Raw genomic sequence first — 26,993 nt, 5'->3', positions numbered from 1 at the left:
GTTTCTGTGACATCTTGTTCTCTGCCATTCCAACTTGTTTTTTCGAAAGAGAACTCTTGGCAACTTTTGGGGTTCACTGTTGTATATCAATTCAGGTTTGTGACTTCCAATTGCCAGACAGGAAGTTGCCTATATATCCACTTTTCTTTTTCTCTGTAAGAAAAGGCAATGCTGATCTCATCCTACGGGACCACGACCGAGCGGAAATTGATGATTGAGATGTGTTTGATTGATAAACCAGCCTCTGTTACATCGCAGCTGGTCGGTAGAAAGTCCTCTAGCCGTTTCTTTTGGTCTTTTGCTTCAATGGTTTTGCCGTGTAGCATCCCCGCTCGCGGATAACGCGCAAGCTTTGCTCTAAGCACAGAAAGCGCCACTTTAGAAAGCGGATGCACAACGCTATGAACTCCTTGGACAGAACTGAGAACAAGTACAGAATTACAAGTGTAGAAAAATGAAAGTAAGAAGGTGTTCGATGATGGTCGAATATTAAGTACCCAATGATATTAGATTTCCTGCCAAATTTGGAATTTTGAACATCATTAGTAGGTTTTAACCAAATACTCAGCAAAATTCTAATTGTCGTTGAATGTTCTTTTCGATCGAATTAATGAAGTGATCTCTTCTTTAGTTAAACTAATCTAAGTGATTTTATAATTCAATTGAATGTTTCAAGTCAAAACTACTTATGATTATCAAACATGCTTCATTTTGCTATTTGCTGGGCATTTTTGCTTTTAGTACTTAACCGAGTAATCAAAGGGGGCCTAGATAATTTACTTAACCCATTGAATCGTAACCGATCAGTTTTAAATTTTCAAAAGTTCAATTTTATGTCATATGGCGTGGCTACAATGGTCGCTAGCAGGAACATGTCTCCGCTACATAAGCCAGTGGAATCATGTCTCGTCAAACTTTGACCAATGCCAAATTCTATTTGGCGGAACAAAATTGTTTTTTGCCTTAACAAAGAGAGAAAAAATATTAAAATAAGCTAAATACGGATACTCACGAAGATAAAAGTGTCTGTCGGGTAAATACTTTTTATTATTTTTAAAATCTCACGGTTCATACAATTTATTTTATTTTATTTTAAGGAGAAAAGAACCTGATCAGGGTATATAATCTTTTCAAAATTTTCCAAAATTTCATTTTTCCCGTCATCAGAGTCTTAGATGGCAAGCGACTCTTTTTCTAAAACAAAATCAGAAAAAAAAAAAAATCTTATTCTGAAGTCTTGTTTATTATATCCTAAAGATTACCATATAATGAAGGCGAAATCATTTGATTCCATGACCTTTACTTTTTTAGACACTATGATGACATTCTCTCTTTACATGACCACCATCCATCGACGGGCCATATGTGCCACTGTTAGGTATTAGTGTCATCTGATTTTTTCCCCAGAAGGACTAATTCATGAAGCATGCTACAACCTCTTAAACAAAAGGGTAATATGCAACAATTACATATCCAAAATCTACTATTACGAATTCATTATTGATCCTATTAAAACAGCTTTTAGGGTACTTATTGTTCGACATATTAAAATAAGGAAACATAACAATTTCTAATGCGCCAACTTTTTCTTGTGACGTGCATATTCATTTTATTTAAATTCAAAGTTTCTTATTAAGTGTTAGGGATAACATCTGAAAACAAAATTGATAGCAAGATAAAATTTTAGATAAGGTATTGAAAGGGATTCAGTATTTTCAAGATTCCATCTCATCTGAAAAGATAATTCTAGTTATTATAAAACAAGAGATATAGGCCAAATTTAAGAAAGCATAAGAGATTCAAAGATCACATCGTAATAACTTAGTTGATTTAGATCGCGATATTATCTATTATATAGTAAAAGAACCAATAAAAAGCAACATAAGAACTTCATAGGGCGTGCATGAAATTTTCATGTAGAAGTTCGAGATTAAAATCCATCTTCAGATTTTCTTTCCAAGTTCGACAAATTCCCTTGAACACTCGTAGACATGATCATCATTATTTGACATGATGCTGAGATAACGTTCGACGTATGTGATATTAATGCTTGCTGATATTGGGACTGTATCTAGCAGATTTAGGAAAGCAAATTAATGAGGATAGGAGAGGGGGAATCCTGCTGAGTGGTGGACGGGCTTATCTTTTGTTATGAATTTTTTTCCATATTAAGGGAGATGCAAGAAAGAGAAGCCATCATTCAAGAAATTTAAAAAAATCAATAAATGGGTCGAGATTTTGAGTTTTAAAAATGGAAAATAATCTTTAATGGGTTTCGAGGGCATTGACTAAAAACCCTCCCTGGCGTTTGGCGGACCCCTCGTTCACACATGTCCTTGCCGTTGCGGACGCCAGCAAGCGTTTTGAAAGGATTGAAAAGGAGGGCAGCTTCTCTTATACAGCCTCTATATCGGTCCACGATGCACTGACACAGGAGAGACAGAGACAGAGACAGAGACAGAGACAGGGTAGAGAGAGATTGAGATTGATACCAATGGCAGCAACGGGCTGGGACTCGAGACTGGTTCCAGATTTGAAGGATCGGACAAACATGGAGTGTCTTCCTTTCTCAGTGATACCCACTGTTCCAGTCAAGGAGGTCCCTAGGGTAATTCTCTGTGTCTCTTTGTGTGTGTGTCTCTCTCTCCATTTTCTTTTCTGTTCTTTACTTTGTTGAATTTCACATTTTTTTTCGGGACAGTGATGTTATGCGTGTTTCTCCAATGTAGATAGATCGACGGAAGGATGTCCTGTTGGATGTTTTGAAATAAACATGTTCTCATATACTCGACTTTAATTAATTGAGAAATTTGGGCTTGCCACTGATGATTAATTTGAGTTTATGACTTCTTGTCCCCTACGTTGAGGTAGGATGGCTTTTTCAAAACCAAATCTCAGCGTGGGCAAAGTACCGAATATTATCTTAAAGCTTTTGCACTTGTGATAATTTAGTGTCAAACTTTTTACCATTCGATTGCTGATGTGGATAATTTATAAAAAAATTTTTTTTTTTTATTTTTGTTCTTTTCTTTACACCAATCATGAGTGAAGCCCATAAAGGGCTGGGGAGGGCCACCCTTGTCACCCATAGGGACAATCCCACTTGGGTGAGGTGAGCCTCCCCCTACCAATGCAAGGTCATCCTTGATGGCCATAGATGAGGGTTGGCCTTGCTTGGGTGAAGGTCGTCATTGCTCAATCTAGCAAGGGCCACCTCATTGGCTACATACAAGGTTAATCCTTGCTAGATCTAGGCCAGAGTTGCCCCACTTGTGGTCAGTGAGGGCTTGCAAACCCTTGCCTAGTGATCGGTAAGGATTGTTGGGCCTGGCGTAACAAAGAAAAAAAATATAATTTTTTAAACAAAATTGCAAAATTGTCAATGTCAGTATTTGTGTTATTTCTAGTCAAACGTCCATGATTTTTGGTAAAAATTGGTCAGATAAACTACATTAACAAATTGATACAATTAAAAGGTTTAGGATTGAGTGTAATATGTTTAGGATTTTTTGGGTACTTTTCCTAACACCAACTCCATTTATTATAAATTCCAGCATCGACCAAAAAGATTATAATAAAAGAATGAAATTGGGGCCAAAATGGTAAAAATCAATTTTGAAATAAAAAGGCTAGAAAATAGAATCCAGTCCCCGATCGTCCATATTTGGCCGAGTTGAGATGTCCTGTTCAATTTTGGAAGTAGTATCGCGGTCGAACGATTCCTAGCAACAATTTCATGATTTTGAAATCGAGGTTCCTTTCCTTTAGGTGATTTTCGAAGATTTATATCCAGAATAGTTCTCAATATACTAATTTTAGTCGATTCGATTTACTGGTTTGAATTCACTGTGATCTTGACATGAATTTGGTGGGCATTAAAATTGTGCTTCTATTGTTCTCTTTCATATGTTTTAGTGAAATAGAGAAATGCTTCAATTCCCAACTCCAAAATGATGAAATTATGTCGGCGCAAAGCCTTATCTCATTTTTTTTTCACAAATTTCCTAAGATTGTGACACAAACATGACGAATCCTACATGTCTTAGGTTGTGTTGGACGTGACTAGAAAACTAGAAAACAAATCTTAATGATGTAAATCCTTTCTCCACAGCCAAGCCATGGGGAAGAGACGGGCGAATCGGATGAGAAAGACCCGGTGGACTCGTTTTGCCTCGGCGATTTTTGGAAAGCTTACGAGGAGTGGAGCGCTTACGGCGCGGGCGTTCCGATAGTGCTGCCTTGCGGCGAATCCGTGATGCAATACTATTTCCCTTCCTTATCAGCCATTCAAGTATTCACATACCAGAAGTTTCCGACCCCTCTCAGGTCTCTCTAGTGATACTTCTACATTCACCAAAGTAGATAATTAAGTAATTAGATAGATCTAGATCATCTGTTTTCAGAATTACATAAAGATTTTTCGAGGACGGTCGCGAATACAATCCTCTAACGTGGATTAAATTCATGTCGAATGCCTTGATCGATGAAGGTTTTCTGGGGAGGGCTCTTCAATGGAGTCCGAGAACGATGCCATGAGTGACGGAAGCAACAGGAGCGGATCCTCAGAAGTTCTAAGCCCCGGCTCCCCCGGCAAAAACCTCTTTCAAGGCAAAATCCTATATACCTTCTTGTTGATGGGTTTTACTTTCAATTTAATTTATTTTTCTTTTGTTGGTTGATTTTAAAGAAGTGTTTTATTATTATTATTATTATTATTATTATTATTATTATTATTATTATTATTATTATTATTATTATTATGGTTTAAACTTTTGTTGGGCATTTTCAGACTATGATTTTGGGATGCAAGAAGGGTCAGACCCAGAGGAAATGCCGAAGTATCATCACGGGGAGCTATATTTTCAATACAATGAGGTGTTGAATCCTTATGCTAGAGCCCCCCTCGTTAAAAAGGTCGTAAATTGTTGGATATGTTAAGATTCCTGAATAAATGTTTTTGTTTTCCAAGGAATGATGAGGAATCTAATTTGGTCATAATTTCGATATGATTTCTCTGATTTGTGGATTTTGTTTAATTAGATTAAAGAGCTGGCAAAGAAGTATCCTGGCTTGACAACTTTCGAGAGCACGGACCTCACTCCATATAGTTGGGTGGCTGTTGCTTGGTATGTATTGTTTTTTTTTTTTTTTTTTTCATCTCTTAAACTTGCAAGAGTTGCTAACTAGCAACTAGTAATCTAGTGTTAGGATGAAAAGATGAATTGCTTAATGAACTATTGGATTCTTGTGGTTGGACCCTTCCTTTTTGTTGTTGTTGTTGTGTTGTTGCTTTAATGAAATGTAATGCTGATCAAGGCGTATGGTCCTTTATGTTTTTAGGTATCCCATTATACAGATACCGGTGATGAGAAACCAAAAGGAGTTATCTGCATCTTTCCTTACTTATCACATGTTGTCATGGTCTACTCAGGGTTCGTGTCTCTCTCGCTATCGCTCTCTCCCACACGTTCTTGAGTTCATAATTAGTCTCATTGCATTCCTATGGAATCGTGATTTTGCTGTGATGCATGATAAAATCAGTAGCACTTTTTTGTTCCCTCAAATGTCTTGCTTTCAAGTTGCCCTAGCTCAAAAGATACAAGCAATGCTACCTGATAAATCAGACTAGAATTGTTTCATCATGCGACGGGACAATTCAATATTATCTACTTAAACAACTTATCAATAAATATATCAGGCTCACTTCTAACATCACTCCAATGAAATTTCCCATATCACTTGATTAGTATGTTTTGGATCCAGTGTGTCTAGCATTTGTCTAGAGAAGTATGTGAACCGGTCATCTTTATCAAAGTTATAGATATTCGTAACCTCATTGTACTCTTCTTCAAAGATTCCAAGTTCATCTTCGTGTTCATATATCAGTACCGTGGTTTGAAAACTTTAAAAGTTCATGTCCATTCCATATATAGTATTTGTAAAAAATTTCTGGGGTGTTGTGAAAGGTGTACTATAAGCTAACTTGCAAAGTTCTTACAAGCTCTGTTGGAAGGGATGCGATTTACACTTTTTTGTGATGCATAGGTTTGGAAAGTGTCATACCAAAAGACAATCAAAGACTTGAATGCATTGTTCCGCCGAAAGTCGAATCTAAAGCTATGAAAAGTGGTGACTCGAAGACGTACAACATCAGAGTTCCTCCGTTTGCGATGAGCACGTACAAGATGCACGGAGCATTTTGGGTCGATCCAAGGACACTCGATCGGGAGATGATGTTCTCGTACCAGCGGGCCGCTTGGTTTTGGTTGAAGGAACACAAGTTTCAGCACCATGACTATAACTTCTTTGTGTCTCGTGGTGCATGATTGGCATATAACAACTCTTCATCCTAAGTTTTGATGTGACGTGTTGACGAGATTTCGGCTCTTTTCCGACTTTTCGATGGCACTTTGAGGAACTAAAATATCCTTTCAAGTAATTTGAACCAGTCATAGCAACTAAGCATTATTGAGTTATGTTAATCATTGCGAGATCAATGCAAGAACTTTATATGTTACTGTTGATCTTTTTCTCCCTCCTTTTTTTTTTTTTTTTTAATAGAACTAAACTATGCCTATACAACGGGCCTTTCTTTGCAATTCTTTTTTTTTTTTTTTTTTTATGACCTCCATCTTGCACGTTTGGATAATTAAAATGTGCAGTCTTCGAATTGTTAAAGTTGATGCTTCACCTCCCTCCTGCTCGAACTTCCAGTTATAGCTGATTCAATTGTTACTGCTAACTGGACGTGAGGATTAAGTTAAATTACTCGTAAAGAAGTAAAAATAATGCTGAATTATTTCAAAGTTACGCATATCATTTCACTAATTAAAGTTGCCAATTCAAAATATAGCAAAACTGTTGTCCAATTGAAAAAAGAAAATGTATTCTCTTCTCAAATTAAATTTCCACATCGGTAAATACACTAGGAAAATTCTTTTCGTATAAAAGCTATGAATATTGAATCTAATTAATAAGAAATCAGCATTGCTTTATGCGAACAAACCTCGTGAGTACATATGGTAACAACTTAAGAGTCATTTCAACCTGACTTAGGATTTTGATTAATTATAACCTCACTTGGGCAGCGCCACTTCACTCAAATTCTATAGATATATGCCATTCATAAAAGATGATGGATTATGGATGCGGCTATAATTGTGAAAGACAAGTATAATAAATGATGTGCATGAGCGGTTATTACTTTTTTGCTCAATCAAAATCATGCACCTCACCCACTTTGACCTTTTTAAAGCTTGGAATACTCAAAACTTTAGGAAAATGCAAATGTTCACATATAATTCTTTCACATCTTGTTGAAATTTTATTAATATTTAAAATTTTGGCCGGAATGAAAAAAAAAGTAGCTTTTGATTTTGCTTAAACTCAATCAAACAATTAGAAACTTCAGCTTAATAGCAGATTAGAGAAAAATGAAGATAATTAGATAAGAGCAAGATCGGAATAAGAAAAGGGCATAAAATGCCACATGTACACAGAGAAGGGGCGTGTGACCCTCTGTCGATAGAGCCATACATCAAACTTAGACCTAGAGCTCAATGAGAGCCACTACTTGAGGGATGACAATCGGCTGCAAGACCTTCATGGGGATTACCCCATTCTTCTGGCAATGGCAATTATCAGATACGATGCTTCACCTGTAGATGCTGTACTGACGTAACAATTCTCCAAATCGACTACTTATCGTGTCCATAATGTTGATTATAGCCTGGTACCAGGAGCGTAAACTCACTTAGGAAGGGGACTTTCACGTTGAGTAAGTCATGCCCATTTACCAGGTGGAATCTCTCGTACCCCACACAATCACACCTGCGCACACAGCCAAATATAGTGAGTCAAACATTCTATGAATAATGCAAGCTATCCCAGTTCCGGTTATGCTGATTGCTGAGTGCTTAGTCCAAGTAGCAAGAAAGTCTCGTATGGAAAATGAAGATTCTCCAAAGCCGATTTGTAGGTACATCTGCTCCTGGGAGAATTTCCTTGTACGTAGTTCACCAGGGAAAATTGTCTAAAAAGTCCTAAATTTAATATACGATAATCAATTCAATCATAAACTTTTCAATTATATCAATTTAAATTTAGTCTTACACCTATCATACAACAGTTATTTCAATCCAAAACCCTTCACTACCTTTCCCTCGGCAGGAACAACTCTACATAGTAACATGCCCGGATCTCAGAAAGTTGCCGTTGCACCTGAACGGTGCACAGGGAGGCTTGCGCACCGTCCATGCGGACACCGACTTGTGGTCCAAGTTGGAGTGGGAGGACGATGCCACCCATGCCATTTTCATCGCCAAGTTGTGTACATTAGGACCTTATTTAATTTCCTCGTCACTCGACTGACTGGGGATTTTTTCATTGTTTGATACAGTTCATTTGTTCATTTGTTTTGTACTGAAGACATTTCTTATAGGCTTGCTCATTGAATTTCCTGTAATAGAATCCTTGGGGGCTTCAGAATTAGATGATGTGATCTTTCGACTCAAATCTAAGGATCTTGGTATACCAAAGTATAATTTTTTTTTTTTGGCTTAAAACCATTTATTCGTATTATATTAAGCCTTTTGCTCGTTTACGTTGAAGTGGAAGCAGAATTACAAACTAAAAAACATTGACCAGCAATTCGAATTAGAGTGGATGAAATCAAAACTAGTTGGCAAGCGAATGGGAAAAAATTCAGTAAGCCATACAATGAAGGTCAGTATATTCACATCATAGTTGATAAATTTTAGATTATGAGAGAGATAAATAAAAGTTGGTAAACAATAAGAAAATTGATAAATTAAAAACAAAAAACAAATAAATGTTGGTTGGCCACCACCTGCGGTTGATGCCGGTGCCGACTAGCTCACCATCGCCCGTCGAAAGCCTCGTCATCACTCACCGCCATTCTCTGGCTACGACCCTCTCTCTCTCTCTCAACCGGCCTTGGTCGAACTTTTGCCATGGCTGTGCTGGCCTCCCTCAAGCTGTGGGCAACCTCAGATCAGGGCATGGCGGCTCGCGACTGCTGATCGAGGTCACCCATGGAGGCAGCAAAGCTCACCATCTCAGATCTAAGCCGCGAGCTGCACCTTGTTCACAAAAAGCAAGCTACATAGAGAGAGAGAGAGATGGCGACCAGAGGGGAAGGGGGGTCGGCCGCGGCGACCGTGATGGCAAGAGGGGTTTATAGACACGACCAAATAAATCTACCTCCGCATGAATACACAATCAACTTCAAAAAAAGGCCCATTGGGAACTTCGAAATCCGAAAGATGGAGAACCACAGACACACATACATAAGCTAGACCGGAAATTCCGATCTCTCAGTTTTACTTGGATACAAATTAATTTTTTCTCCTAGCTTTGCTTTGATTAAGTTTAAACCCGGTAATGGGCACGGTACTCATAATACAAACTCGAATTAATGTTAAAAAAAAAAAAAAACTGTTACAGAAGCCGGAGCATTGAGAATTATCTTGCGAGGATATATCCAACAGAAGCAGTATATCACTTGAATATATAATATATGATAGTCTCTCTAAATTTAAAAGATGTACCCTTTCGAAGATACATACATGGCGATCGGGATTTTGCTAAGAGGCTTATTTAACCTCAGTTCTTCTCCCATTGCAAAATGTCCTTGAAAACAAATGGCCTCTGAATGCTGCTTTTGTGGGTAAATATCATACCTACAGGAGATGCGCCTATAAGTAGGTGATTGAATAGAATAAAGCCCTTAAATTGAGCATATATGGATGAGTTGCATCGCCCATAACTTGATTTCGTGTGTCTAAGCATTGCCCTTTTTCGAAATGGACATGAAAAAGTTGTTCGAGCTATATTGCGTCACTGGAATGGCTCTTATTTTGCAGTTGGTCTTTTTAAATTCCGACCAAAATCCAAATAATAACTGGAACCATTCAAGTACAAATTAGGGCTAATTCTCTAAAAAATCTCAAACTTTAGTTTCGGTCCCAAATTTACCTCGAACTTTTTTTTTTTTTAATCTCAGAAAAAACCACAAACCTTAGGTCTACTCTTGGAAAAAAATCAAACTTTAGATCTAGTCCCAATTCTGTCTGAATTTTTTTTTTTTTTTTTTTTTTTGGTCTTAGAAGAAATCCGAAACTTCAAATTTGAGATCTAATCCCATATATATCCCAGTTTTCATGTCGAAAAGAAAATAATTAATTTTACTCTAGTATTAAATCTACCCCCATTAACTTTTTGTCCAAAAGTTGTAGTTAGTCATCCCTAATATTTATATCCTAAGATGGTTTTAATTTGAAGATAATTCTCCATATCACCTTACCAATGTATATTTATTATTGATGTGGAAATATCTTGTTAAGTTGAGATTGAACATGTGGTAAATTTGAGAACGGATTAAAAGTTGGTGATTTTATTTAGACAAAACAAAATTCCAGAAATATTTGGGACTAGACATAAAGTTTGGTGTTTTTTCTAGGAAAAAAAAAGTTCGGGGCATATTTGGGATTGGACCTAAAATTTAGATATTTTTTTCTAGGACAAAAAAAAAAGGTTTAAGGCAGATTTGGAAATAGACTTAAAGTTTATAATTTTTTCTAAGACAAAAAAAAAAGTTCATGGCAGATTTGAGACATGAACTAAAGTTTGGAGATTTATAAAAAATTGGCCTGTATAAATTAGGGGGAAAATTAAAATTCGCATAAAATGTGAATTCCAGAAAAATAAAATCAGAGAAGAACTATTGACTCTTCCATTATCATATCGCTCTTCTCTAATCTAACTCAGCATTCGATGAATTTCGCTAAGTCCAAGCAAGACAAAGGAGCGGTGGGGTTGTCTCCTACGTGGCGCACGGCGAGACGCTACAGTCGAACTCAACTTCCAACGGCGGCGCAGTGGCAATGCAGCCAACGTCCCAGGTTCATGGGAACACTGCAAATTCGACTCCACATCTCCCTCGCTTCTCTCGCCATGTTCTCCTCAAGGTACTTCCATCACCACCCATCACCGTCCTCTTCTTCCTCTCGAAACTGATGCGTTCGGGCTTTTTTTTAAAGACGTGAGCTTTTTTTCTTCTTATTTCTGGTTGTCTTTTGCACGGGCAGGCATGGAGAGCGACGGCTTTCGGGGTATATGGGTACCACAATTTCACCAAGCCCGGCTTCGCGTGAGTAGGATCGCCTAGATATCATGCTTTGATTTGGTCTTCTGGGCTTTATTCGTTTCATCGTTTCGGGAGATGCGGGAGTGAGAGGTAGTGCAATTTCGTTTGTTGCCTCGCAGAATCTTAGACTTAAGGGAGAGTGAGGTAAAAAGTGAACAATTTGTTAAATCCTTGTACAGGGGCGAGATAAAGAAGTTTCACGGGAACTGTCGCGGAATATAGGATTCAGTTAACGTCATTTGCGCCCGACATACTCTCGAGTCCGCCCTTTTGCCTTCCCGTCGTGGTTCAATTGTATGTCCGTGGCACTGGAGATCGTGATTGGCAACTCGAAATCAGGGGTCGAGCTCCGGGCGGCCGGGGCTTCCGTGTATGTACAGGGTGTGCTTGTGCCTGATTACTCGTACAAGTTAATGCATCTGTGCGGGCACGCGCAAGAGTGTGAACATGCACAGGCGTTAGTACATGATAGCATGTGCACAAAGCACACACGTACAACCGGCTAGAACGTGTGCAGTTCCTTCTGTAGTTGAGTCTTCATATGGACATTGTCATTTGATTTATGCCTTTTTGGTGAGATTTCTCTTATCCCATTGATTAACTCACTCTTCTGCGAACATGCGAAGAAGTTCAAGTCAGAAGAGATGGAGGCTCGAATGGAAGGGAAGAATTGCATAGTTACAGGAGCTAATTCTGGACTTGGTTATGCAACTGCAGAGGGTCTTGCTTCACGGTATTTTGTTGTCAACTATGTTGTTCATATGCTTACTTTGCTTTCTCACATGTGAATGCTTTTTTAACATTCTCTAAGGGAACTTCTCATTTTAATCTTAATTTAGCAAATAATCTCGAGTTCAATTTTTCCTTTCAGTGGGGCTAACGTTTATATGATTTGCCGCGACAAGGACAGAGGAGAAGCTGCCCCCTCTTCGATAAAATCTACTATGGGAAACCCAAATGTGAATTTGGAGGAATGCAGTAGTTTCCATTTATTATTTTTTATTTGTCTCGAGATATTCTTATGGGAGGATTTTTGGCGTTTGCCTGTTGCTGCTCTTCAGAAGTCATACTTCTGGATGATCGAGTAGATCACCAGTTACATAGATATTTGATTACATGTGAGTTGATGCCTTTTTAATCTAGTGTGCAGGTATGTGATCTTTCCTCTATCAATGAGATCAAGTCATTTGCATCCAGATTTTCTTCAAAGGATTTGCCTCTTCATGTCTTGGTAAGTCTCCATTTGGTTTTCAATCTCCCACATTAATGCTCGTGGTTTGCATATGCATTTGTATACATATGTAATTGGTAAGAATATGTACAGATAGTTGTGTCTGCCTGCACACTGGCCCCTTAGTGCTTGATTATTTAGGATTTCTCAATCTGTGTGATTTTTCCATTGCTCGTTCTTTTCAACCTGCCTAGTTGATATGCAATAAGAAAGCGCTATGTGAATTATTTGGCAAGTTCTTTTATTTTATTTTATTTTTTTAATTTTCATACATTGGGGTGTCCGCGACTTTTTGAGCAATCGATAATCCCCATATAGTGTGGCAGTCCTCCTGTTTCATACATACCGGGTAATTACCTGAGATACGTAGGTTTGTGCTTCTGAGGGTAGTCCCAAGAGAATGGGTCGGTGTGGTGATTCCAACCCATGCTAAAATAAAGTGTAAATATTTCGCAAGTTGTCATAGCTATATCTCCCTCAATATTGCCGATAATGTCTGATATGTTCAATGTCATGATCAGGTTAAAAGTGCTGGCTTGCTTGAGCATAAGCGGATCACCATGCCAGAAGGGTGCATTTCTAAGCTTTTTCTTTGTCAGAGTTGATGAATTTGTGTTGCGGTCTCCTTCAGAAGCATTGATTTATTTTGTTTCCTACATTTTCGGGAAGTGCAGGTTGGAGTTGTACTCTGCAGTGAATGTATAAGGAACTTTTGCAATGACAGAATTAATGTTGCCTTTGCTTGAAAAAGTGGCGCCTGATGCTCAAGTCATCACTGTTTCTTTTGCTGGAATGTATACAAGTCCCTTGACTACTGATCTAGAGGTCAACAACTCAGCATCTTTCGAGCACTTGGAAAATTATTTAAATTTCCTATTTGTTGTGCTAAAGTTTGAGTGTTCTTGTCTGCAGTATAGTGATGCCGACTTTGAGGGGGTGGAGCAATATGCTCGAAACAAGAGAGTTCAGGTGAGCAGCATCACTTACTCACTGGTCAATTCTTCTTTATTCTGTATAATTTTTTTTTTTTTTTAGGGCATTGCTCTTTCAGAACACTTAAGTGGGTTTATTTGAGCAATACAGTCCTACCCTGTCTTCTCATCAGCATGTCAAAATCTTCTCTCCATACAAAATCTCCTAGTGATGAACCATCCATTCTCTTTTATGAACCAATATTCTGTTATCTAACTCTTTCCTAATTGAATATCTTAATATGAAATTACTAGCTTCAGAACATTGATACGTTTTCATTGAGGCCTTGATTCTTTGGTGAGTTCCACCCAATCCATGACTATATCCGAAAAAATTGAGATTGAGGATTGGGTGTCCCTCAAGGTGCATGGGAGAGGCCCTAGATGATACATACCGGTTATGTCTGTGAAAGTCCCTCATTATGGGTTTGCAATGGATCTTCATCGTTTTTTGAGATTCTGTGTTATTTCTATGGGTAAATTACGTTGACATCGTTCGAGTTTTGGTCAAGTTACCTAGAGACCTTTATTTCAGAGAGCGTATCTGCACAAGCTACTCAACCGCTCCTCTGTATATTCAAAAACTACTTTTCTCATTTTTACTATCTTTATTTTACATACTTACTAAAAGAGCTGTTAGAGTAGCTCTTGAAAATACGATAAGGGAAGTCAAAGCCGTAGAGATATGATTGTGAAAGGAACTTTTATGAGAACTGTACTTACTTAATCAAACAAACCGAGGGAAGTATCGTCCTGTGTTTTTTTCCATAGCCTTGGACATTTGCTTTATTTTTCACTTGATAGAAGCAACACATAATCTGCTTAATTTATGAAAGAAAAAAAAATTTCTTTCCGTTCCTATACTCACACCTTTTTGTTATCAATTCCTTGTACTTTTATTGTAATTTTTCTAATCAAGTCCTACTTTTACAAATTTTCTATCAAGTCCCTCTTAACACCAAATCCAACCCATTACAATCAACCTGGCTATTAGATGATGTCATAATGTGACGTGGATAAATTTTTTTCGATATGGACGATTATGTGGGCATCTACATTAGCTAAACTCTATCGACATCATACTCTGACATTGTCTACATTCTGTAAATTTTTCCATGCGACCATTTGGGCATCTGCATATTTATTCGCATCATATTTTGGCTTTGTCTGACGGCCTCACCCGCTAAATCTGGTCAGATTTGGTGTCGTAGAGACTTTGTAAAAATAGTGAGAATTTGATTAGACAAATAAACGGTATGGGCACTGATTAGAAAAAATCCCGGAAGTGGACGAAAAGCAATATTTTTCCTTTGTTAAAGTACCAATGAGATGACGTAATAAGCATCCCGTAGATGTTACTTTGTTCAGATCTGTAATATCTCTATATAGATGCGTCCTTCCTTCGAATGAAAATGTGATATTTAATGATTCTGGTATTTCCCTTTGAACTGCCTTATAACAAAATCAAATCCCCGTACTTCAAGAGTTTTGCCTATCTGCTCTGGTCCTCTTCTTCAGGTTAGAGGCATGTTCTATGAATTAATTTGGTCGGGTTGCTAAGACTTTACTACGGTTCCATTTGACTCAGATGATAGTGATTGCAACAAAGAATTTGAGCTGACAATTTTCAACAGATTCAAGTACGAAACAAATTCTTAAACTTGATGAAAACTTTTAAACATACTACAATGGATAATCCGATGTTTGGGAAGAGAGACGTGGTTGTGAATTGCCATAATATTTTAAAAGGTTGTGCTTTCCGCAGGAAGCTTCATCTAGACGAAGTTGCTATTCATAGTCATTGTTAACTCTTTTCTGTTCTATTAGGTAGCGCTGACAGAAAAGTGGGCTGAGGTACACAATGAGAGAGGGATTGGCTTCTACTCGATGCACGCTGGTTGGGCTGAGATGCCGAGTGTTGCCAAGAGCTTGCCTGGTTTCTCTAAATCGTATGGCAATCTTTTATTTGCAGTTACTTTCTTGGTTCACTGCCTCCTATTTACTTCGCTTTATTTTTTACTCTGATTATTTATCTTTCTTATTGTTTGAGAAGTCTCTCTGGAAAGCTCAGAACTAAACAAGAAGGTGCCGACACAATTATTTGGTTGGCTTTACAGCCGAAAGACAAATTGGTCTCTGGTGCATTCTATTTTGATAGAGCACTGGCGCCGAAACATCTTATGTTTGCAGCTACTGGAGACTCTTATACTCATTGACTCGATAATTGGTAAACTAGTGTCTCTATCTGGCCTTGCTTGATGAAGCAGGAGTCATTTCAATAACGAATCCAACCGTTGCTGTGGACTGTGAATCAAATTCAGAAGTTAAATGTCTTTTTTTCCTCTTCAAGGTTACAATTTCTTGAGGCTTCTATAGACAACATTTTCGGTAAGTGAGTGCTGCGTTTAAACATGGGCGTTGAACCTGTTTCCCAAAGATGGAATTATTCATTTTGTTCTCTTTCATATGAGTTATTGAGAAGGAAAATAGATGAAATATTACATACACTCTCTCTCGGTGCTTCCACTGTGTCGTACCTGCCTCGTTTTCATGCAAAACACAGACTAGTATTATCTGTTTGAAGATTTTGTACGGTGAGATGTATAGCAATATGCGTTTCGTGTTTCTTCCATCATAACTCATGTTTTCTGCGGTCGGTGAAATGTGTTACAATGAACTAAGCAAATTCACAAATGCTTGCTGATCAGTCCTATCAAATGTTGACCTAAGTTGGAGGCGCTCGAGGACTAAAATCGACAGCTCTCCTTCACGTTTTTATCCGCCGATGGAATTTTGGGTTCCAAACTGTTTGTCGATAGTTTCAAGTTTACAAAAGGAAAACCATTCTGGCTGTAAGCTATGAACTCTGGCTAGAAAATTACCAGTCATTGGTCTGCTTACTTTATCTGTATTCACCAGTTTTAAAGGTTTATGAAGGTTTTTTACAGGCAACTCTTAGAAAATAAAGCGATTGATGTTAAAACTAGTAAAAATATATTGGAAAGATAAATGTTCATGATGATGAGTTCTGATAGGACACGCCACCCTTTATACTTCTGTAATCACAATGGTCTTTCAACAATTTATTATCTTGAAAGCGGTATAATTGCATTCCCGAGATTTTTAGCCTTCTCTCCGCAGGTCCACTCTTATTCACAAGCCATTACAACTCGTAAGATGCTGATGCGTTAACTGTCGCTTAGTATACCAGCCTACGATCGATATCTTCACTCTACCGCTTCTTCTTTTCCTTTGTCCAACACCTTGGCAAATGTGGCAAATGACAATCGGCGACCAATTGCCATCGTACATCACTGCTTATGGTCATCGATTAGTGTTCCCGTTATCGGCGACATCACCGAGGTTACACCCTCTCAGATCGGTGTCATGCTATTAGATAATACTTGATTATTTTTGCGGTGAACAGCTGTTCTTAAAGACCAAGAATGTCAAAGCCAAGGATAATAAACAGGTAGATGGAAGATTCCTCTTGCCGAAGATGGAAGTGAATGCTCAACATGCAATGGTCATAGAAAAAAAGCAAGGCACCCAATATTCATTTAAGTGACAACTATTCGGAAAAAACACATTGAACAACATGATAAAACAAGAATGACAATGTCAACTGTAACATCCTACATCCATCGGGAATTATGATAATATCCATGGATCACCTCCTTGTATAGCACTAGATAAAAACGTAACGAATGGTCATTTTCATGAGCTAGCTTCTTAAATAGCAAGCTTAAAGCAAATAAAGGAATTTTACATAGGCAAACAATGGCTGTCTTCCGGAGAATCCAAGCCATCAAAATTTGGTTCTTTTGCATCCGTGTCAAATTATATTATTTACCCGATACGATCATGGCGTACAAATTTTGCAATGGGATCAAGATTCCTCACTGGAGTGCTTGCAGCCATGATGTGGATTGTATCATTAATGATCTAGCAAAGAAATGACAAGCAATGGCGACAGCTCAAGCTACAGAATCAGGCCAAGTATGGTATGGCTATGCAGTCTGTGAAGGGCACCTTCTGTGTTTTGATTGCCATCTATGCTTGGTAAATGCCGCATCTGACCTCACAAATGGGTGCCCAGATAATACTGCACGCGTAGGACCAGCTCAGAGATTGTAAAATGAGGTACAGGAATTATTAATTCAAGAAGTGAATGGAGGAGGATCAGTAAAGTTTAAAAAAGCGTGACAAGAATTCTGAGTTGTTTGACAATCGAATAATTGTGATTGGTGTTGTAATATATATCCTATAGTGCTGTTATGATCATTAAGTGTTATCAAATACTGTTATCTTGTATTTAAGTCATGATTGTTGACACTTGATTGTGAGAATAAAAGAAACAACAACAATAATAAAAATAAGGGAAAAGGCAATCAAAAACCCAAAACTTTGCCTAGAGTAACAAATTTATCTAAACTTTTTTATGTGACACAAAAACTCTAAACTTTGCCAATCATGACACATTTACCCTAAAATCTATAACCAATGGCATTTTCGTCTTTTTTTTTTTCATTTTCAATTTTTTCATTTTCATTTCTTTTTTTTTTTTTTCCCCTTTTTTTTTCTTCTCTCTTTCCTTCGCCCACATCAGACTCAGGCAAGGGCTACCCTCACCAATGTTGGGAGAGGGCAGCCCTTATCAACCCAAGCAAGTCTGACTTTGGCAAAGGGAAGAGAGAAAAGAAAGGTAAAAAACGTGAATACAAAGATTTTTTATAACGTGTCGCAGTTGGCAAAATTTGAGATTTTTGTATAGAGACTAGTCAATGAATGGACTGCTGAGAAGAGAAACGGCGACTTCTTACTATTGAAGATTTGAATAATACCCGATTTCCACCCAAGAGGATGGTCATGATAATTGCAAATGCCATTCCAATTTGGTACAGCAGTCCTTCGTCTTCTTCACATCAACTTGCTGGACTCAAGTCTCCAATGGACAGATGAGGGACCGATTATGTTTGCAGATAAGGCAACTGAATTCTCTGTGCTTCAGGAGTAGAATGTATTGAATCCCGCAACGTTCCAAGCCAAGAGATTATTTAGATTGGAGAGACTGACTGAAACGACCAGTAGTCCTTTTATGACAGCACATTTGAGAGTATCGACAATTTGAAGGGAAACAAACGTATGTCAAAGAACACCAAGTTGCTCTTCCTTTTACATCAAGATTCTCAAATCTTTTCGGTATACAGGACATTCGCTCAGTGTGAACTCAAGAGAGGCAGGGTGCTTAATGGACTGAGGGTAATTCTCTAAGTTATCAATCAATGGCAAAAGTCTGCCAAAAAATTTTCAGAATGCAATTGGATTTGGAATTCTCTTCGTGATTCCCCCACATCCTGAAAGCTCTCACATCGTGCGCTGTCGGAGTATGCTTTTATCCAAACTCTCTCTCTCTCTCTCTCTCTCTCTCTCTCGTATGTAAGTCGTCAACTCCGAATTAGACGAGTACTTTCATCTATATTAGCCCCGGAATGAAAGAAGTTTATACCTGTCTATAGAATGCTAATTGGCAGAAGTAATCTTGCAAAAAAGAACTACAGTTTTTGCACAGACATAGGGAAATCAGAGCACATGGATTATGCTTATTTCATCATAGAACCGTGGTAATACGAAATTACAATCCAATTAAATTTCTTTCTTCCGCTCTCAGAAATTCTTAATTGAACTTTACTGAAATTGGACTCCTCACAGAGTACTTCCCGGAATCCCACCTCAAATATCCTTGGGAGTAACTACCAGTCTTGCCAGTGGAACTTTCTCGGCTGAATGTGACTGAATACCTCGCTTTCTGGTTCAACTTCGAGAAGGCAAGTATAGTAGGCTTCACGATGATATGAACGCCTTGTGGGGGAACAACCATTACAACATAAGACAAATTTCCTGCTCCGACGTTAGTCACGGTCCTGGTAAATGTCTGCGGAGGTCCAAGGGTAACGGAAAACGAAGGGTAGTTCAGCTCTCCCTCAGGAATACTACGTGAGCATTTGACTGGTTTGTGAGCAATTGTAGCCACTTGCGTGTCCGTGTATCCCAAACCGCAAAGATAAGGAATGTAATTGTCGGGTTGAATGTCATAAATGAATCCAGGATCAATGGCTTTCGCGGGATTGACATGGCCTGCTCCGATGCCAAAGACGTCCGCAGGTTGACGTCTTTCATCGAGGATCGGGTTTTGCTTGATGTTCAGCTGCTTAGCCGAAGTCATGATAGCAGACTTAATCGCCGCTGGAGACCAGTCTGGGTGAGCAGCCTTTATCAAAGCCGCGATGCCGCTGAGGTGAGGGCATGACATGGAAGTGCCAAAAAGGATGTCGAAGTAATACTTCGCTTTCGTATCATTGCTGATCAGAAATGGCCATGCTGCTAGTATGTCCAAACCAGGACCAATAACGTCTGGCTTCAGAATTCCAGGGCTAACTGAGTTCGGGCCCCTCGAAGAGAAGACGGTAAGCGCGGGAGCAGTCGGGTTTCCATATGTGGTTCCTTTGAATATGATCGTGGCAGTAGGAGTTTCAGTCGAATTTATATAGGCTTTGATCTCCTTGCCTGTGAAGTAGCTGACTTGAGACGTGGGGAGGGGAAAAACAGAGGCCATATTAGTGATTCCGGCCAATTTTGTGTTCATCAAAATCATAGCAGCAGCCCCAGCTCTCTTCACCTCCATGGATGGGTTCCCACGCCCAGATTCACATGCGACAACCTTCCCTTTAATTTCGCTGCTTATCAGTGCCCCCTTTAAGCAGTATTTTGATCCTTCCGTACCGTCAATTCCAGGATACACCAGTGGCAATAAAGTTGAAGGGAAGGAGAATTGAGATAGTGCCTCACCTTCATATTCCACTCCATTCCCGAGTTTTACGTTGGATGCAAAGTTCCTATCAGTGCTGCTTGCCCCAACAGTGAGCATCCACGGAGCCACGTTTGATACCGTGCCCGAGTGAGGACCGGAGTTCCCAGCGGAGCAGCTGACAAAGATCCCTCTTTGAATGGCTGCAAAAGTGGCTATAGCCAAGCTGTCCATATAGAATGGAAGGGAGGGACCGCCGAGCGAGAGTGAGAGCATGTCGACACCGTCCGCAAGGGCAGCATCAAATCCAGCAAGGAAATCACTCTCAAAACAATGTAATGCAGAACACACTCGGTAGATTGCCAAGTGAGCTCGTGGAGCCATGCCAATTGCCGTGCCTTCAGCCATCCCAAGCAAATTGGCATTCGGCACAGGAGCACCAGCCACGGTGCTGGCAGTGTGAGTACCATGACCAAAATCATCCGTCGGCGGCGTGGTCACATTTTTCTTAGCTGAACTGTTGAAGGTCCTGGCGCCAATCAATTTGTAATTACATTGGGAAGGCTTGAAATCGCACCTCCCCTTCCATTTGGCTGGTGGAGGTGGCATTCCGGCTCCGCTGAATGAAGGGTGGTCAGGCGTTACTCCTGAATCCATCACGCCAATGATAATTCCCTCTCCCATGGTGGAGCCATTGAAAGCTCCCTGACGTAGGGGTAAGCCCAAGAACTGGGGACTGTGCGTCGTTTGGAGGCTATATATTTGCTCCGGGTGAGCTGCTACAAATCCGGGCTTATCTTGCATTGCGGTGACTTCATCAGGAGTCAGCCTTGCTGCGAAACCAGTCGCAACATTCCGGTAAGAGTAAAGTATGCGCAGCTGGTTCTCTGGGGTGGTAGAGTTTGTGGGCAAAAATGAGTGGTACCAGGTCTCGAGATCTTCCAACTCCAAAAGGCCGTGGCCGTCAGGGGGAGTGACATGGACAATGTAGGTTTGCAAGTCACTGCTCTCCGATTGAGTCAGAGATGACCGGCCACTGGCAAGAGAGAACTTGACACTGGAGAACGAGACAATTAGGCAGAGGAGATGAATGAAAGCCATAAGTGTCTTGGTCTAGAATGCGGATTCAAGTATCGGAGATGGTGTGATTTGTGATTGGTGACTAATGGAGCTTCTATTTAAACGGAAGCTGGGACGGAGATATGACGAGCTAGTGGATATTGGATCAGCTGTGACTACGACAGCAACTTGGCGGGCCCATGGTTGGAAGTAGCTTCTGTAGTTTAGTTCTAGGATTAGCTTTAAGAGCATTATTGGCTAAACGTCGGAGTTGCAGCAAGAAATTGACTGGAAAGATCTGTTTTTAATTGAGGATGATTCGATTCTCCGTGTTCCTAGTTTGCATACGGTGGAGGGGAGTAGGACCACCATATCGCTTCCAGCTTTCGAAACTGCTCTCATAAGTGTTTCCCTATTCCATATGCCTTCTAAATCAAGAATCTAAACAGGATGACTTGAAAGACCAGCAACTCGCTTTGATTTAGTGACAGGCAGTTTCGAAGTAAGCGTGTTCACTGCATACGCAAGATAATAAGTTGTTACCCATCAACATCAACAACAAATTCAGTTTCTAGTCCGGATGACACCAATCGATGTTTTAATGCCAAGCCTAGTCATATGAATATCTTAGTCTTATTTGGGGGAAGAAAAATGAATAAAACTTGCATCAAAATGGACATCGCTAAAAAAATCGATGCTTAATGAACAAGAAAAATGAATAAAACTTGCACCTAATCTCACTTACATTTCGGTAGGTTGTATTTTGTTATCGAGATAAAAGAAAAAAAAAAACACTATATTTGATATATCCCAAAATTAGAATGAGACAAAATTAACAATATCATATGAAATAAAAATGTTTTTGGTGTACTAACAACGGACTCAAAATGAGATCCCCTCATTCATCAAAATCACTAACATCTCATCCGAATGATAATAATTATGATATTCATGATAATTTCATCAATCCTGAAGAATGAGATGAAACTTTCTGAAGGGGAAAGAAAAACAAAAAACCAAACCTCGGCCTGTCCATCTCCCTGCTCCTATTGATTTTCCGGTTTTGCATCTTTTCCACCACAGCAAGTTTGCCATGCCGCTGTCGTTCATTGCGTAGCTTTTTCCACCTTCTCGTGCTGTACTTTTTTTTTTTCCCCTCTTCTTTCAACAATTATTGCAATTTTTTTCCGCCTTCAAATTTGAGTCCCAACTAAAACAGATCAAAAAGAGTTGCAAACGACGGTAGTAATAACGTTCACGTTGGGATCCAGAAGATTTGCTGACGATCAAGGACGGGTAGCAAGGTGAAGGTTAATTTTTGGATATGTCCCTTCGAAGCCGTGCAGAAGTGGACGGGCACGATCAGAGTAAGCAGTATCATGCTGGCGTCGAGAGTTGACTTCGATTGACAAAATAGAAAGAACCTTATTCAATACGAAAAAAAAGATTGTCCATGAAATGAAATAACGTCAAACCAAGTCACGCCAAAGACAGACGGCCTTTCCAAAATCAAAGAAAAAACCTTTAGAGAAAAATCGTCCGCAATTGAAATTACATAAAAATCAGAACTGTAGTGGTGATCATCTTCCCGCGCATAAATCATCCCCGTATTTGGGTCGGGCCTCCCCCGTTGGGGGCGTCCCCATCCCATGTCATTGTACTTTGGTCACCTTTTAGAACACAAATATTTATGCCATCGTAATTACGGCATATGTATGGAGAGTTCTCACCGTTTAAATTGGGGACCAGCACCATCGAACCACACGTGGTTCGAACTGGTGAATATCATCGAATTTAAGGATATCGAATATACATCAGCTACCATATATTAAGATTGGGAAAGTATCAAAAAAATCCTAAACCTTTCACAATTTTGCCAATTTCATCATAAGCTTTTTTTTAGTCAATTTAGTGATAAATATTTTGTAATTATAATAATCCAGTCAATGTAACCAAATTTAGCTAGCTAATGACGACGTGAATAATTTTTATTTTTTCGTATTTATTTATTTTCTTGTATTTTTCCCTCATTTCTTCTTCCTCTAGCCGATCACCAAACCTCAATGACTAGCCCGTAGATAAGGCTTGGCCTTGGCTAGCCATGATGGAATCGAGCACATCATCAATCTGGCAAGGCCTTGCCCAACGACGGCAAGGTCGACCTCGTCATGGTTGGGCGAGGCCGAGCCAAATCGACGATGAGCTCGGCCAGCAAGGTTCGACAACCGGCTAACGGAAGAAGAAAGGAGAGAAAAATAAATAAATAATTCGAAAAAAATATATATATATATATTTATATATATATATATATTATCAAAAATTGTCCATGTGAGTCGGCGTCCATTAAACGGCCGACACTAGCCAATGCCCATGTTAGCACCGACTGGCCAAATTTGGCCAAATGGACTGAATTAGTTTAATTGAAAAGATTTATGATTGAATTGGCTAAAAAAAAAAAGACTAAATTGGCAAAATTGCAAAAAAGTTTAGGACTTTTTTGGTCATTTTTCCTTAAAAGAATAGTTGAGTGCCTATAGAATCTTAATGAATGCCTTATCATAAACTATGAGACAATTACAACAGAATTCATAAACCCATTATAATTGTGCCAATACAGTCTTAATTTTTTTTTTATTTAGTCAATTTAGTTCTAAACCTTTTGATAATTTAGTAATTCAATCCATCCGGTCAATTTTGATCGAAATTGATGACATAAGTCAACCATTCAATGTGGCGTGACTTAAGATGACATGAGAAGTTCTTAAATTTTAATTTTGAATCTTTTTTGAGTCTTTTATTAAAATTTTCTTATCTTTTATATATATATTATTGTTTAGACACGGCGACCCCCACTGCCTACTAGGCAAGGGCCTGCGAGCTCTCATTGGCCACTAGGCAAGGGCCAAAGGCCCTCCCGAAAAGCTGTTAGAGGCTAGAGCTCACTGCCTTTGCATGCAACCGATGAGGGTCCATAGGCCCTTGGACAATGGCCGACAGGAGTCGTCGAGCCTTGGCTAATGGCTGGTAGCCCCCTGCTAATCCTTAACATTAAGGGAAAAAAGGAGAAAAAAAAATTCAGAAAAATTCAAAAAATAAAAAAATATATATATTTTAAAAAAATTCCCACATCATCACCAATACTGTCATGTAGGACAGCTTGCATCAACTTCATTAATTTCAGATCAAAAAGTTTGGAATTAAATTGACTCAATTGTAATAAGTTTATGATTTTTCTTGATTATTTTTCCTATAAGGTATTTAACCTTATTTTACTTTTTTAGAATAGAATCATCTAATCCTCCCATCTCGAGGAGAGCCGATAGAGTTAAATTACTTGCTTCACTTAGATTACTATCAGAGATTTACTTACTTTTTTTTTTTTTTTGGTCAGAAGTGATTTACTTACCTTACTTTTAAGATTATGAGGGATTTTCTTTTAAAGCTCATGATTGTAGCTAAAGCATTTAATGCCTACAATATGCGAAAATGGGTATATAAAGGGTCGGCCTGCAACAACATTTCACATAATTTCTTACTTTATAACAATTAGATCGGAAGCATGGGTGACATAACCAAACACCCTTATCCACCTTGTTATAATGGGGGGCTGACTTGTGATAGTCGCGAATGCTGTTATGGTATGTCCCAAAAGGCTAATGTTCCTTCTATTTTTCTGTTTCTAGCTTACAATATTGTTTATTTACGTCAATCTTGTTCATAATATGAGCCACTGATCATTTGAACTTTTGAGCATATGAAATATAGTAATATGCATATGAATGGTGACGCTTGCAATATTACTTGGGTGGATAACATAACATGAGGTTGAAGTCAATAAATGATTAACAGGATTTGCAGAGGATCGAGTGCGCGTCGAGTGGCCTGAGCTAGTGGGACAAAATGGAGAGAAAGCGAAGGCGGTGATCGAGAAGGACAATGCGTATGTGACAGTCATACTGATACCAAGCGGAAAAGCTTATGGGTTGACTGTTTTTTGCTGTAACCGAGTATATGTTTGGATCAATGAAAAAGGCAATGTCGTTAAAACGCCTATGGTTGGATAAGCAGGGAAAAATGTAATCTTGAATAAAAAACTCATGAAATTATATGATATAATAAATAAAATATAAATTAATTTGACGTGACCTATTCTTCACGCTGTGTTTGGATTTGTGAGAGGATAATTTTACTTTGTAAGTTTGATTAATATGTGTGATTCTTTCGTGTGAAATGCAGTCATGAACTATTTGTTATCAAAGACCTTAAATCTAGTTACGGAAGGCCTACATTTTAATAAGAAGACTAATCTCTAGACATTTGAGGATAATTCCTTCCATGAAAAAGAAAGAAAATAAAAGAAAAGAGGGGGAAAAAGAATAAAAGAATAAAAAATTCTGAAAAAAAAATTAAAAATCATAAAATTTATCCACGTTAGCACCGGTCATGCCACATAAGACCGCAATTGCCCACGTTAGCAATCTCCAGGCTTAATTGGCTAGATGGACTGTATTAGTATCAATGTGAAAATGTTTAGAACTAAATTAGTCAAATCGAAATGTTTAGAATTAAAATTGATATCAATATAATAGTTTAAAATTGACAGCCGGCCTTTCCAAAATCAGAGAAAAAAACCTTTAGAGAAAAATCGTCCGCAATTGAAATTACATGAAAATCAGAACTGTAGGGGTGACCATCTTCCAGTGCATAAAGCTTCATTCCCTGTGATGGGTTTGATCATCCCCGTATTTGGGTCGGGCCTCCCCCGTTGGGGGCGTCCCAATCCCATGTCACTGTAATTTGGTCACCTTTTAGAACACAAATCCGTATGCCATCGTAATTACGGCATATGTATGGGGAGGTCTCACTGTTAAAATTGGGGACCAGCACTGTTGAACCACACGTGGTTTGAACTGGTGAATATCATCGAATTTAAGGATATCGAATATACATCAACTAGCATATATTAAGATTGGGAAAAGTACCAAAAAATCATAAACCTTTCACAATTTTGTCAATTTCGTCATAAACATTTTTTCTAGTCAATTTAGTGATAAACATTTTGTAATTATACTAATTCAGTTAATCTAACCAAATTTAGCTAGCTAATGACGGCGTGAATAATTTTTAATAATATTTTTATTTTTTCTTATTAATTTATTTTCTTTTATTTTTCCCTCATTTCTTCTTCCTCTAGCCGATCACCAAACCTCAATGACTAGCCCGTAGATAAGGCTCGGCCTTGGCTAGCCATGATGGAATCGAGCACGTCATCAATCTAGCAAGGCCTTGCCCAACGACGGCGAGGTCGGCCTCATCATGGTTGGGTGAGGCCGAGCCAAATCAACGATGAGATCGGCCAGCAAGGTTCGACAACCGGCTAAAGGAAGAAGAAAGGAGAGAAAAAAATAATTAGAAAAATAAAATAAAATGTTATCAAAAATTGTCCATGTCAGCGTCCATTAAACGGCCGACACTAGCCAATGTCCATGTTAGCACTGACTGGCCAAATTTGGCCAAATGGACTGAATTGGTATAATTGAAAAAGATTTATGATTAAATTGGCTAAAAAAAATATCAAGACTAAATAGGCAAAATTGCAAAAATGTTTAGGACTTTTTTGGTTATTTTTCTTGAAAGAATAGTTGAGTGCCTATAGAATCTTAATGAATGCCTTATCATAAACTATGAGACAATTACAACAAAATTCATAAACCCATTATAATTGTGCCAATGCAGTTTTAATTTTTTTTTATTTAG

General features: G+C 38.6%; 3 protein-coding genes across 5 annotated transcripts; 2 read left to right on the top strand and 1 right to left on the bottom strand.

Annotated features, from left to right (window-relative positions):
- Positions 1–2,494: 2,494 nt before the first annotated feature.
- On the top strand, positions 2,495–6,326 carry LOC104452297. Its single transcript, XM_010066785.2, has 7 exons — positions 2,495–2,608; positions 4,112–4,326; positions 4,490–4,608; positions 4,790–4,914; positions 5,041–5,126; positions 5,341–5,432; positions 6,046–6,326. The coding sequence occupies exons 1-7, from the start codon at positions 2,495–2,497 to the stop codon at positions 6,324–6,326; spliced, it is 1,032 nt and encodes a 343-aa protein (XP_010065087.2).
- A 4,832-nt stretch (positions 6,327–11,158) lies between these two features.
- LOC104450809 (dehydrogenase/reductase SDR family member 12) lies at positions 11,159–15,718 on the top strand. Of its 3 annotated transcripts, none has more exons than XM_039315786.1 (8): positions 11,159–11,170; positions 11,794–11,900; positions 12,039–12,398; positions 12,920–12,969; positions 13,123–13,223; positions 13,311–13,367; positions 15,197–15,318; positions 15,423–15,718. In XM_039315786.1, exons 3-8 carry the CDS (start codon positions 12,340–12,342, stop codon positions 15,583–15,585), a joined length of 552 nt encoding a protein of 183 aa, XP_039171720.1. In that variant the 5' UTR covers positions 11,159–11,170; positions 11,794–11,900; positions 12,039–12,339; the 3' UTR covers positions 15,586–15,718. The 3 variants fall into 3 exon arrangements, 2 of the variants coding, with proteins under 2 accessions (XP_039171720.1, XP_039171721.1); XM_039315787.1 differs by having other exon boundaries at positions 13,073–13,223; XR_005552238.1 differs by having other exon boundaries at positions 13,316–15,718.
- A 3,276-nt stretch (positions 15,719–18,994) lies between these two features.
- On the bottom strand, positions 18,995–21,423 carry LOC104431465 (subtilisin-like protease 4). Its single transcript, XM_010044090.3, has one exon. The coding sequence runs from the start codon at positions 21,276–21,278 to the stop codon at positions 19,047–19,049; it is 2,232 nt and encodes a 743-aa protein (XP_010042392.2). The 5' UTR covers positions 21,279–21,423; the 3' UTR covers positions 18,995–19,046.
- Positions 21,424–26,993: the final 5,570 nt, after the last annotated feature.

The sequence above is a fragment of the Eucalyptus grandis genome, chromosome 6 (genome assembly GCF_016545825.1).
Source record: "Eucalyptus grandis isolate ANBG69807.140 chromosome 6, ASM1654582v1, whole genome shotgun sequence".
Lineage (NCBI taxonomy): Eukaryota > Viridiplantae > Streptophyta > Magnoliopsida > Myrtales > Myrtaceae > Eucalyptus > Eucalyptus grandis.
This window is presented reverse-complemented; position numbering and strand designations above follow the sequence as displayed.